This window comes from Mastacembelus armatus, chromosome 2 (genome assembly GCF_900324485.2).
Source record: "Mastacembelus armatus chromosome 2, fMasArm1.2, whole genome shotgun sequence".
NCBI classification, from domain to species: domain Eukaryota; kingdom Metazoa; phylum Chordata; class Actinopteri; order Synbranchiformes; family Mastacembelidae; genus Mastacembelus; species Mastacembelus armatus.
Window position 1 is genome coordinate 7,243,427 of NC_046634.1, and position 13,205 is coordinate 7,256,631.

The 13,205-nt window shown below is 39.0% G+C and overlaps 1 protein-coding gene across 1 annotated transcript in view; it reads right to left on the minus strand.

Moving 5' to 3' along the window:
* LOC113127348 (interleukin-1 receptor accessory protein-like 1) overlaps positions 1–12,310 on the minus strand; it is a 176,056-nt gene extending 163,746 nt beyond the window's left edge. The window contains exon 1 of the mRNA XM_026301821.1: positions 12,223–12,310. Coding sequence (XP_026157606.1) covers positions 12,223–12,304 — 82 coding nt within the window. The 5' untranslated portion in view covers positions 12,305–12,310. The remainder of the gene's footprint in view (positions 1–12,222) is intronic.
* Positions 12,311–13,205: the final 895 nt, after the last annotated feature.

Here is a 13,205-nt window from a genome sequence, read left to right on the forward strand (position 1 = left end):
GGATGTCAGGCCAGACCTTGGACTGTCACCCCAATTAGGCTGCTCAGACACACACTGACTCCCATTCTGAAGGCCTGAACGAGGTCAAGGAACATGTACAGCACAGCCACTTCCTTGGCTCACCAGACAGACTGGTAAAGTTGGATTCATTGATAAAGTTGGAGCAAGACAAAGTCAAGAATGTCCTTTATGCTCAAGTCAATATGGGTGAATGCACACTCAAAGGCTGCAGCACATTAACCAATTAGGAGAGGGAAAGTATAAAAGCAACAAGAGTCAATGTTCATGTCTCCATTGAAGTTAGCAATGACATTCCTGACAGTCATTCAAGGTCAAAGCTGGAGCATGAATCTGTCAACATTAGCTTAGAAACCTGGGATGCAAACAGCCAATTCAGTGGCACAAACAGTCCACCAGTGTTTCAGTCCTTTCATTTTATATCAAACACTAATTTATTTGTTTGATCCAATTATTTCATGACTCTAGTCTAGAGATCTTCCCCCCCCCCCCACACAGTCAATAATCCACCCCCCACCCCGAGCCATGAATGCCCACTGGATTGTCAGCCCCGAGCAGATCCACAGTCAGCTTGGATGTTTGATTGTATATTATTCTGCTCTCTGTCTTAGCATGTGCACACACACAGAGAATCAATATTCCAGACAACAGAGCTGAATACTGTGATATGTATGTAACTTGGATGCTGACTCAATAATTGTGCTAAGCTTTCAATCTAAATTCACTTTATTCAGCTGAGAATAAACAAACACTTGGTTGACAGGCGCTGTTTTGGAAAGTGTTTAGTTTGTATTTACATGCCTCTGACTATGGGCATTTGATAGAGGTGTAGCGCTGATCCCTTGAGCTTCTGTCCCATGGTTGAATAGAATGTATTGTCACTTAAACAGACCAAGATGAGTCTGGGAAGCAGCAACCTATAGGTGGTGATTAAGGTGTGTGCTTAGATCCATTGTAAGTTAAAGCATGTTTTAAAAGTGGGCTGACACAGATACAACTGCACAGGTAGCCTACAACCACAAGTTAGATCATTTAAACCTCTCAATTCCAGATGTTAACACTCCATGTGCATTGTATCTACACCTCCATATGAAATGTTTCCTAATCCCTCCTCTTTCTCTCCGCATTGAAGATCAAAAGAAATGCTGGAATTGCTTCCTATGGCACATCTGAAATGGTTTTCTAACACTGTAACGCTAAAGTCATTTAACCAGATGCATTTGGGTTTTGCTACGAGTTGCAGAGATGTGGCTTTCATATTTAGACTCAGCCATGCAGAGTGAGTTAAATGTTCCCATGTGACTAATAAAATACTCACACATGCCTTTGACTTAAATGAATAGCACCAGTGCTACTGAGACCCTCTAGCATGCTGATTACATGACTGATTTATGAGAATTGAGCATTTCCTGCTATGTACATACATGAGTTCTCAGTGCTTAGCTGCCTAGCTCTGTGGATTTCATGAGAAGGAAAAAAAAAGAGGTGTGAATGGTTAGCATCACCTCCTGGAAAATAACTCCCATGCCAAACAGTTTCCATCCAAAGCTAATCTTCTATTTGCATATTAAAGGCAATGAAAGAAGCATACAGAACCATAATCCTTAGCTGTCCTTGTGTTTTTCAAGACCAGGCACTTGGTGCACAAAAAAGCGACAGAGAGCTTTAGAGAGCATTGCGAACAGCAAAAGGAGGCCCTTTTCATGCCTATATCACACACTTTTAAAATCGCTGAGGGTGGCATGCACATTAAACATTATAATCAGGCCATATTTGAATTTCAATGCTGAGCAAATGAAAAGTGTTGGAATGGGATTTGGGTTTTTTTTTTTTTACAGAAATGAACTGGAGTCTATCAGGCGGTAGAGCTGGGACAGATATCCAAGATAATCAAATATCTAAATAGCACTGCCATGAACACTTTGTTATTCCTTTTGCCACATGTGTTTTTAATAAATCCGGACAGAGAGATAAGTCATAGGTTGCAAGCAGCTCAACAGCCTAATGGTTGCATATAAATAATCACCATTGTCCCTTCATTTATGTCCTTGCAAGGGCAGAGAAAACTGTAAGTTCAGCACTGTTGTAAAATACGGGCTAATCATTCATCAAGCTATTTGATCTGTTTCTCTACCATCACCTGATTTGCTGATGGGAAACAATAGCACTTCCACCATTCATTAGGCTCTATGTGAAGAAAGGGGAAAAAACATCTTTTGTCAAACAGCAGCTAGCAGACTTCACAGTTAAGCTATGGGCCTCATTACACACGCTCAGAGGCCAACACTTCAAGAATCAAACTTAATTGGCTTTCTGAACAGCATTTTTATACAGCAATTTAAGTGTTTTTGATGTCAGTTGATATATAGGGAAAACTTCTGTGGGTGGGTGACTGGAAGAGAAACGGCAAGATCACATGCACAACACTGGCAAAGGTTGTGGAGAGAGAATTTTTAATCCTGTTTCAGAGAGTGAGATGGTGTGTGAGGATGTGCTGAGAACACAGAAACCCTTGAGGACTGTGAAGTTGCAGGGTACTGTGTTGGCTACTGGCAGGATTCATGGATGCAATGCCTACCAACATCTGTATTACCTCTCAGCTAGCAGTTGGTAATAGCTGAAGTTCTAGAGAAGCTGCAGCCTCTGTACTGTCACAACAAAGGGAAAATATAGTGTTTCACATACCTCCCACCAGAAATCTTGTGTTTTTTGACTTTCTGCCATGACACTCACATCTTCTCTCAACTCCTCTTTTTCAGCTCCAGCTCCAAGAAAAAATTATTAGAAGGAAATTAGGTTTGGACTGAAATCTGCCATGCTCTCACACTTCTATTTACATTTCACATGTTAATAGAATCTAATCTTTGTAAAAGGCCACCAGGGGTGTAAAAGTATTTCACGGTTTTGATACACTTCTTACATTTAGAGTTTCCACTATATGCCTTATAAAATGAAAGAAATAAGCACTGCTTGTGAATTACAGACAATATCTATGACCCTCTTTAACCTCATGACTGAGAAACACGCCGCTAATGCAGCGTCTATGGACACTTATTTGCTCCATGAATGCAAAAGGGCTGTGAGGCAGAGCTGTTAATAGACCTGAGAGAGGCTTATCCCTGAGAGGCCTTGGAGATGACAGTGGAGCTTAATTAATATGTAGAATTTATTGATCGTTGCACTGCAGGGAAATCAGCTGCCATGTTATACATCTTTTATAGAAGATGGCAGGATGGTAAATAAAATGTTTTAAATATTTCAGCCATTCCAATACAAGCGAATGAACATGACATGATTTCTCAGTAGACTGAACCAAATGAAATTACAAGACATAGGAACAGTTGAGCTAAATTATGAACAGAAGGGATTTAGCAAAGCAAATTGTGTTTCCATTAAAGTAGCATTTCTCTTCTCAAACAATAGGTCTTTTTGCCTTGGACTGAATGACATACCTGCATACAGGGGAATACCAGGTAATTGCCTGCTAATTATAATAAAAATGCTAAGCTGCAGGGTTTTTTTTATCTTTACCATAAAGGGCAGTGGTGAGAAAAACAGCCAGGGTCTGGAGAATAGAGCCATCAATAGAGCCAACCTGGGTTGTTTCCAAAACTCCTACAGTGCGTCAGTCTCCTGCTACCAACAAAGATGTACTCCTTAGCAAGTAAGTTGACATCCATTCTCCATTTGAAAAAAAAAAAAAAAAAAAAAAAAAAGGGAAAACTAAAAAGCCCCAAACTTGGTTAGACTCCCCTAAGTCCTGTAAGTATTCACTAGGCCTCTTCTTGTAGAAATAGGCTGATGGTGCTTTGACCATTTAAAAAAATAATTGAAAGGGAAGAAAATGTACAAAGAGAACAAGGGAGCAGTGTTTTTGTTCAGAGCTGCCACTGAGCCACAGAGAGACTGAACAGGGAATGAGCACAGAGAAAAAGGATGTGTTCAAACTTTCCAATAAAGAAGCATTGATAAAGGCCGCATGCTGAGTGCACGGCTGACACAAGAGAGCTTGACAGCCTCATCAAATGCTACGTTGTTGGGAGATTTCCTGCATTCAAAACTTCACCTCCCAAGAGCCCACAGCCTCATTGTGCAGGGTAAGCTAATTAAAAACTGCAATTCATGCAGTTTCTTTCACATCACTGAAAACAGGAAAAGGCCAAAAACTTCCCATCCAATGACATTATCAGTCATCCATGTTCTTAAATTCAGTCATGACTGGCTAATAAATGGTTTATAGGGTCAAATGGGGAATAAAAAATTAGTTACTTCATCCAACACTTTTTCTGCTTATCTTTATTTTGACTGACCTTTTAACATTGCACAGGGACCCTTTTTACATTTGACATAAACATCTGTGTTTTACTTAAATAACAGGCATTGAAAACATATTAGGCTATTTATTCTCCAAGTAAGTTTTCGATTCTATAAAAATTAATTAGAATAAGCAAGGCTCAATTATGTGGAGTTATATGGCTTTTTAATTTGTTTGTTCATAACATTTTCCTTCTTTCCAGATTTCAAGTTCATGTAAATGTTTTAGATTAAGCCCAGTCAGATTTTTCTTTAGGTCTAATCTTTCTAGCCAACAAAGTGTAGCACAAACCATTTAATCACAAAACAAATGCATGAAGACTTTCAGGGCAATGCCATTAGCCAACGGTTTGTTGAAAAAAAAAAAAAAAAAAAATAGGCAGTGTGTTTAACAGTATAATCCATAGTCCTACTCAATGCACATAAAATCACTGTTGCAGCACTATAAATCTTCCTCACTTCATTCATTGTTTATTCCCTCATGTTAAATACAAACATACATTCCCTGTCATCCGTGCACATGGAGAGCATCCTCCCCAAACTGATATATATATGTTGCTATGGCAACAAAACACTGCAGACTGGATACTGACGGTTGCTTGGAAAAAAAATAAAAAATTAAATCTCATCTTTTGTCCCAATCAATCAAGAGAAATGATCTCTGAGCAGAGCAGTGAGTCCGTGAATATACCGTCTTTCTGGAGGACACCGATGATTAAAAAACGGCCTTTTAAATGCGATATAGTGGGATGTGTAAAATATCAGCAGTGAATACCAATACCTGCAGGTGAAGTATGAGGCCAATTATTGAGACTGATAAAGCTGGAAGACAAGAGACAATGTTTCCATGCAAATCAATGAACTCCCCTCAGAAATCCAACTTAACTAGGTTTCATCAGCCCAAAACAAAGTTAGCACTATAAACAATAGAAAACCAATGTACTCCAAGGGTTGCAACACTGTTAAAAAACAAATCAAATGTGGAAATCAAGCTACCAGTTTTTCCGATTTCTGCAAATGACAAAAAAGGAGGAGAGTTTGCTCTTGCTCCTCAAGCCGAAGCTTTTATCAAGGAGGGATGTGAGCTATCATTTAGTGCAATCTTACACCACTCAAACATACTGCAGGTGTGTAATTTAAAGGGAAAGCATAGAATTTGGTCTCTGGTCTATGTATTAAGAAGCGTAAGAGTTTTAAATTAGATCTACAAACAGAAATCACAGATGCTGCTGCAGGTCTGACCTAAATTGTTAAAATCGATTCTTAGTTTAAACCAGTTAAAATCCAATGATTATTATGGGATTAGGCTTTCGTGTACTGCTTTAATTATTCTGAGACATCTCTCTGGCTCCCTAGTGATCCTGTCTGGAGTCCAGGAGAATTTTGCCAATCGATGGCAGCAATAGTCATCACTTCCTATGCACAGGAGGTTGAGAAGAGAAGCTGACACAAAGGCAGGCAACGTGACAGAGAGAAACGACAGAGATCAGAAGAGAAAGCAGCGCCATTGAGATGGACGCTTTCTTTTTTTTTTGGGAGGAACTAAAAAACAAACAAATTGCCTTCTCAAATGTGACAGAAGGAGGAAATGACATCCATAATCATTAATACTTAAAAATTGCGGTAAGATTGGTGGATAGACAAGCTAAGAGTAATGCAGAATGTGGGGGGGGGGGGGGTGTACCCACATGGATTAATGTTGCAGTCCAGCCCCAGGTTAAAATGCGTGATATTTTTGGGTACAGGCCCGTCGCTGCCTCCAGGCGATTTACACAGTAGTGAGAGACTGCAGCTTCATTTCCCCCTGTGCCTCAGCCTGGTGAGAGCCAGACAGTCAAGGGCAATTAAAATAATTTCCAAAACCACTGCTCTTTATGTCCAAAATGCCCTAACCTTATTACAAATGTCATTTACTTATTTACCTTTTATTTTTGCTGTTTTTTCCCCTTGGGGAGGGCGTTGGGGGGGGGGGGGTTGCCTAAACCTAAAAGGCATGTTTTCTTAAATTAAGCAGTGGCCAGCCTTCTCCATGTTTAAATCCTCTTTCAGACTAACACTCAATTTCATCCACACATATAATCTCTCAAATTGGTACCAAATGCCTCAACTGTTGAAGAGAGCTCCATAATTTGCAAAGAGATCCTGAAATGAATGTATTATCTTTCAGAGAGAAATATTAAAAAGTAGATTATGCAATATATTGTATTTAATGCTGAATGCTGTTCCAAGACAATGAACAGATAGAGGGCAGCAGTAGGTGAAAGTAGAAAGAAAACTGAAGTATTTTCAAGAGCTAAGAAAGGGACATCTTTAAACTTTGAATTTCAAACGTGGTCATCAAATGGCTCTATACATTCGCTTTCTCGCTGCATTGACTACAACAGCTTCAAGAATTACTACAGCTGGGAATTGGTTAATCATTATCCCCTGGCTACGGTAAAAGCTTTTTAATGGTGAACTTTTAAATGTAGATGGAAGAGAAACAACATGCAGGATAAACTATGCCTCAGCACTCAATAACTGCCACATCTGTTATAATGCTACAGGAACCAATAGAATGCAATCAAAAACAATGTGCCCTGCTCATATTTAACATCAGATATTTTAGGAATGAAAACAAACCAGATCTAAATCATGAGATGAGTGAATCTGTCATATTACATTAGCACCCCTGAATAGCCACGTGTACATAATGAGTCATCTGGGTGAAGCAACAAAGAGTACTGGTTTTGCAATACATTAAGTAAAAACCACTGAGCCTGAAATCAAAGTTTAACCAGTAAACCACATCATCAACTCCTTTGATTGGTAATTTATTGGCACAGACCTGGATTCTAGAAAACCCAAACCTAATTATCTCATAGACTTCATATGTGTTTTTTATGGGTGACACTGCCAGCTGTTAAATGACTGTGATTGGTTTTTGTCACACCTATAATTATGCCTCAGAAGTGTCCAAAAGCACCAAGCTGTAGACCAGAAGGCACAAATCATTGATACATGTTATAATTAGGCAAACTAACAAAAGTCACTGTTCATGACTGGTACAAAGAGTGACAACATTCTGGGAGAAGGACGGGACAACAACAACAGCAACACATGCCTGAAAAGGGAGACAGCTGTTCATTTCCCTTTTTGTGCCTAAACCTAAGTAGCATTTGTGACATTTATTATTCTAACCACAGCAGTGAAAGTCTGCTGCCTGATAAAGGCCAACTAACCAGATGAGGAGATGGGGTAGGGAGATGATAACATTCAAAATTGATGGGTTTTCTGTCAATGTCTTAAAACCATTTACAAAAAAATAAATAAATACAAAAACACTGACGCCCTTGAGCTTTAAACATGTCAACTTATAGTTAGCACCACATCTGCAACCCTCTATAGCCTTTCCTGCATTTTTCTCAATTGCTGTAGTGTTGTAACATTATTATAGGCCAGAAAACAGGCCAGAGAGACTAGTCCACCCATAAATCAGGTGATTGATCGTCATCCGTCTCACAAAGAAGACTGGGGCATGTGTCTTCAACTCCAAACACATATCGATATGAACCCCAGTTGTCAACAGACCTATATCTGATGCTCTCTCTGTGAACAGCAGGAAGGAAAACAACTCCACGTGGCAAGCCATTTCATTTCTAATATCATGTGAGTGATCAATCTCCCCTGCAACGAACAGGCGGTGCAGTGGAGGCAATCATTCAACATTTGTGGCAGGTATGTGGTATTGAGCGAGGAAAGATGAACTGCAGGTATTCACAGTTGTATGCCCTATATGTGTAGGTATGTGTGTGTGCTTGTGTGTGCCTGTGTGTGATGGACGGAGCGGGAGGGTGAGGGAGCTTATATGTCACAGCTAAAGTTTCTTGAATTTCTTTCAAAAAGACGTTTAAAATTTTTTTTACATCCCAGGTTTTTAATCACTGACAACCTCAAGTGGGGTATAATCGATCTGGCGGCAGTTATTACATTTTATGATATTAATATTAATTTTTATTACTTTTATAAGAATAGACTGATAGTCGGTAGTTTTATTTTATAAAAAAAAAAAAAAAAAAAAAAAAAATGACAGTTGCTACTGCTGGGCCACTTCTCTCCCTGAAGGTTCTTGCTGATAGCTGCCTGCCATATTTAACGTCCTTTATTATCAATTACAAGGTCAAGTGGCTTGCCATAATTGAATTTGTGCTGTGCGCTGACGTCCCCTGTTAGGAATCACTGTCTTATCCAATTAAGAGGGGCCTTATTATAAGTAGCCCCCTGTAATGCAGGGGAGAAGAATTCTGTACTTTAAATGACATATTAATGTTGACGTCCTCCCAGAGTTTTGCAGAATTTGTCAGAATGTTGTTGATTCATCTTGCAAGAGTAGAAAGAAGCAGCCAGCTAAGAGAAGGCAAAATAAATGTTGTGGCACTACTGTAGCAGCAGTAGATACATGGAGAGACGGATGATGAGCAACTGCTCTCTAATGGAAACCAAGGTCTCGTTGCAGTGGCGTGTTTTATTTACAGCTACTCTTCATCAGAGTGACAAGCCAGACCCTCAAACCATCCTTAATAAAAACTAGAAGCAGAGAGGGGATTCTGTTCTCCATTTCCAAATGGAAACACATGCTGGAGACTGGCTTCTTACATATGCATGAGTAACAGAAGGACACATTCACAATGACTAACTGTTATGGGTAAAATATTTCTGGAATTACTGGGAGACTATGGAAAAGTAAGCATCATTTGTCTGGACACTCAGCAATGCCTGGTGAGGGAACTGGGACTAATGATGGCACAGCAGAGGGGAGGAGAGAGGCTAAATCATCTCAATCACTGTATGACCATGACTCTACAGCTGTCATCAGTGAAAACTGGGCATGTTTTAGGGGGTGACTATTAATGGATATAAAACAGAAATGTTTCCTGCACTGCAGGTTTTAAAAGATGAGGCCACAGGTTATCGGACAGAAAAGCTGAAAATGGCAGGTGATTGCTCTGAACAGATGCCGCTATTGTCCCTGCACAGTCCACAGGGCTAACTGATCAGTGACTCCTTGGTTTGCCTCGTGAGAAATCTACCATGAGCAAAATGCCCCCTTTTACTAAGAACAGTTTCCCTACTGCTATATTAATATGGGACATAAAGATATATATTTCTTTCTTCTTATGAAATAAAGAAGCATTAAAATAAGTAAATCATGGACTCAAAGGAAGGTTTTGCAAAGAAATCAAGTTGACTCAAGAGCAGAAATCTTGGCCTTGTGGTTGTCATGATAAAAAAGTAGCTGGTCCAATTCTCAAGACACTAAATGCACCATCCACATGTATATTCAGACCTGCTCCAAAGAAAGAGGCACCACAGAAAAATCCCTGTGGATGTGTGTCTGGGAAGAACAGGTAGCTGCATGGAGTAAAACTGAATACTAAAGATAAGAAGAAAAGAAATGAATGGTGATGCCCATGAAGCATTTTAGAAAACTCCTCCAGTATTTGGGTAATGTTCATCCGGTTTAGTCACCTCTGTTGTAGTATTCTGTATTCAGGTCTACTAAATGTCATTCTCAGTAACCTCTGAAGCACCTTCTCACTCAGACTGTAGTCCATGTTCAGAGGTAAGAAAAAGAATAAATGCATAGTTATTACTTCAGAGAGTGTAAAGTGAGACCTTGCATGAACTCTTGAATTTCTGTTTCATATCAAAAAAGGCAACTATGTGGTGTACAGAAATCGGTTTCAGCACTGTTCTGCTCCATGCCAATAACCAAACTAGCACTTTTAGAGATTTCTCACATCGTTTCTGTCAAGCATCTATTGTACAGCACAGCCAACGACAGAGTTATTTATGTTCTGAAAATAATTACAGCACCAGAACCCAGTTTCAGGGAAAAGACTTTTTTTTTTTTTTTTTAAATGACCAAGAAGAGCCAGTGCAACAGAAAAAGTCCAATAAATCTAAACCTAGTTCACGAATAACTGCAGTTTGGACAGACTTTTATAATATGGGAGCCACTATGTGCCATGTGCTATACAAAAAAGCAAAACTTAAGTGTCTTACATTTCATGTTGGAACCAGTAACATTAAAACTACCTACAGAACTTATGATCTCCTTGACATTTTTAGGTCTATTATATGATGTAGTTTGCTTACTAGAAAGAGAGTCACACACAGGTGTAACATCATACAGATGCATACCATGCCAATATAACATCCTGAAGATGCATCACTCAGTCTAAGCATAGTGAAAGCATGAGAAGATCACTCCAACACTCTTTGCTTTGCACTTTTACATCACAGATGGACAAGCTACAACAGAGTAAGAAGATCCAAGAGTATGAGTTTAACATCTGACTAGAGGTGCTGTATTAAGCATAAATATACATCTGACCATTCAGGCCCTATTAGCCTTTTAACACAGAGGAACCACAGCAAGAGGACAAATACTGGGGATTATAATGGCAGATATGCTTTGTATGCTTTTGCACCACTGCAGCCTGAAAACAAACACAGATAAAACATTAGTCCTACACCAGTTTTGAATTTAATCATCTACAGATAATAGCAGTGCATATGGGGCACTGTTCAATGTTTTCCAGGTTGTCTGTGCTTCTCTATGAAAGGCTAGTCAAAGGAAAAGTAGAAACTTTACAACTTAAACGTAGCTGCATAACCCATGTTACCGGACAGGTGACCAGTTATCGGACGAAGCCATATTGCAATTGAAATTGAATGAATACAAGCCTGGTTTCATCCGATCTGCAATAAAATGATGATCAAACAAATGGATTTTTCTCATTAACAAAAAAATCCTCAACCTAAAAGACTTTCTTTGAAAATATACCTGCTTTCACAGTGGGATACTCAACCTCTGCTCCAGAAAAATAAAAGCAGTGCTATTTCAAAATGTCTTTCATTGCCCAGAATCCGTTTTTACAATGGTATTCTAACTTGCAACTAGCAATAATAAAGCTTCTAATAAAGCTGTAAAATCTAAAAGAGAAGGAACAATGGATGGGGTCTGGCTCGAATGGGATGTTCATTTATCAGTAGGCACATTTCAAATCCTTGCCCCAGGCAATGGCTTGTGAAGCATCCAAGGAGATAGGCCACAGGGACTTCTGCTGGAAATGCAGAAAACCCTTTGATGAGCCTTGGGCCATTTCTGCACCTGTCTCTAATATGCATGATTAAAAACCCAGATGCAAGCAGCCTCTGGATAGAAAAAAAAAAATACTGACAAAAGACTTCCTTTATGTTCCATGTAGGTCAGTGTAAATCCTCCTCTAATTTGCAACTACCCTCTCGTAGGAACGTAGTTATTCTTGAGGAATTCCTTGTCAATAACCAGATACTTAGAGTTGCATGTTGCAAAGTGTTTCATGGACCCAGTAAATAACTGGGTGTACTTATATTCATTCCTTCACTTTCTCGCAATTAGCCTTACACCTGGAGGAACTACTCGCAGACACTGAACCAAAAAGCAATGGGTCTCTCTCTAAGTTAAGTTCATTGCTGCTGACTATGGCTGGTTAATCACAGCAAGCAGCATGAAAATACACATTTAAATAAAACAAAACCAAAAGGAAAATCACTAAAGCATAACAAATGTTCCTGTAAAGTTTGTGCTCTCTTACATGGTTAAGCAGTATGATTCTTCAAGAATCCAACAAGTCAATATTTGAAACTAAAAGCCTGTTGGAGATCAGGTTCAGCTCAAGACAATGTGATCTTTGCTTCTAATGGCTACAAACAAAAATAAACTTGTAAATAAGTAACATAAACCTTACTTGCTGGTTACTTCAAATAAAACAAAAAATAGTTTGCCTTTCTCCACTTTGTTTTTCAAGATTGCCTTTCAATAGAACTGAGGGAAGATGCAGTAGTTGTGGTAAAAACACTTACCTGAGCCTCTTTTTGACACCACTTTCAGGCAATGGACCACAACAGCATGAACCAGGATCAGAAGAGGAATGGGAGCTTTCATTTTTTTAACCAGTCCTATAAGAGAATAAAAGGGTTGATTGATTATTCTTTATCAAAGAAAGATGGGAGTACACTGAAAGCTTAAAATATCACAAAAAGAGAAAAAGACTTTGGCAGGAGATGCTCAAAACTTTTCGAACAGAAAAAACATCTGAACCAATAATTACTGAACTTTTATGAGCCCTAAGAAACAAACCTGCAGCTCAATGTATAATTTTTGTTCTTCAGAGTTTATTTATATCAGCATCTCTTCAGGGACTTACTGTATAATCAGGCTGAGGCTCTTGATAATACAAATGTCAACATGCATCTGTATCAAGGGAAACCTGGTTTTGCTGCTTTGTCATCTACCTACAACACACAACCAACCCCCAACCAGCATGACATAATCAGGTGCCCCGTTAATCACGATCTCTCTGTCAACATAATTGTTCAGGATAGTTGAACAGCTGGTAGACAAAAGGAAATATGGCCTCATTTAGGTATAACTATTAAAAGTGTAGATCATAATGACAGTAATAAAAAGTAATAATAGCACAAGTTCCAGTGGCTTATCTACACCAGATTTAAATTAGAATTTTGCCTTGGCAATATCTTTGTCAGCCTTTTGAATAAATATTAGTTGAATGCTTCATTAATTAGCCTCATCACACGTTCCCCTTGTTGCTGCTGCAACAAGGGAAACATGTTTTATCTTATAACCATGCACACTTTGTAGTCAGTCATCTTTTTGTCTACTAATTGATCTCCTCGCCACAGGCAAAGCTGGCATCTGCACTCAACAAAATGCCCATGTAGAGTACAAGGACATTTCCACTGGCATTTCAGTTGCAACAAAGATTCTTCACATATATTCCACAAAGTTGCATCAGAAAGCCTTTGAGAAGGAATCCTGAAAAGCC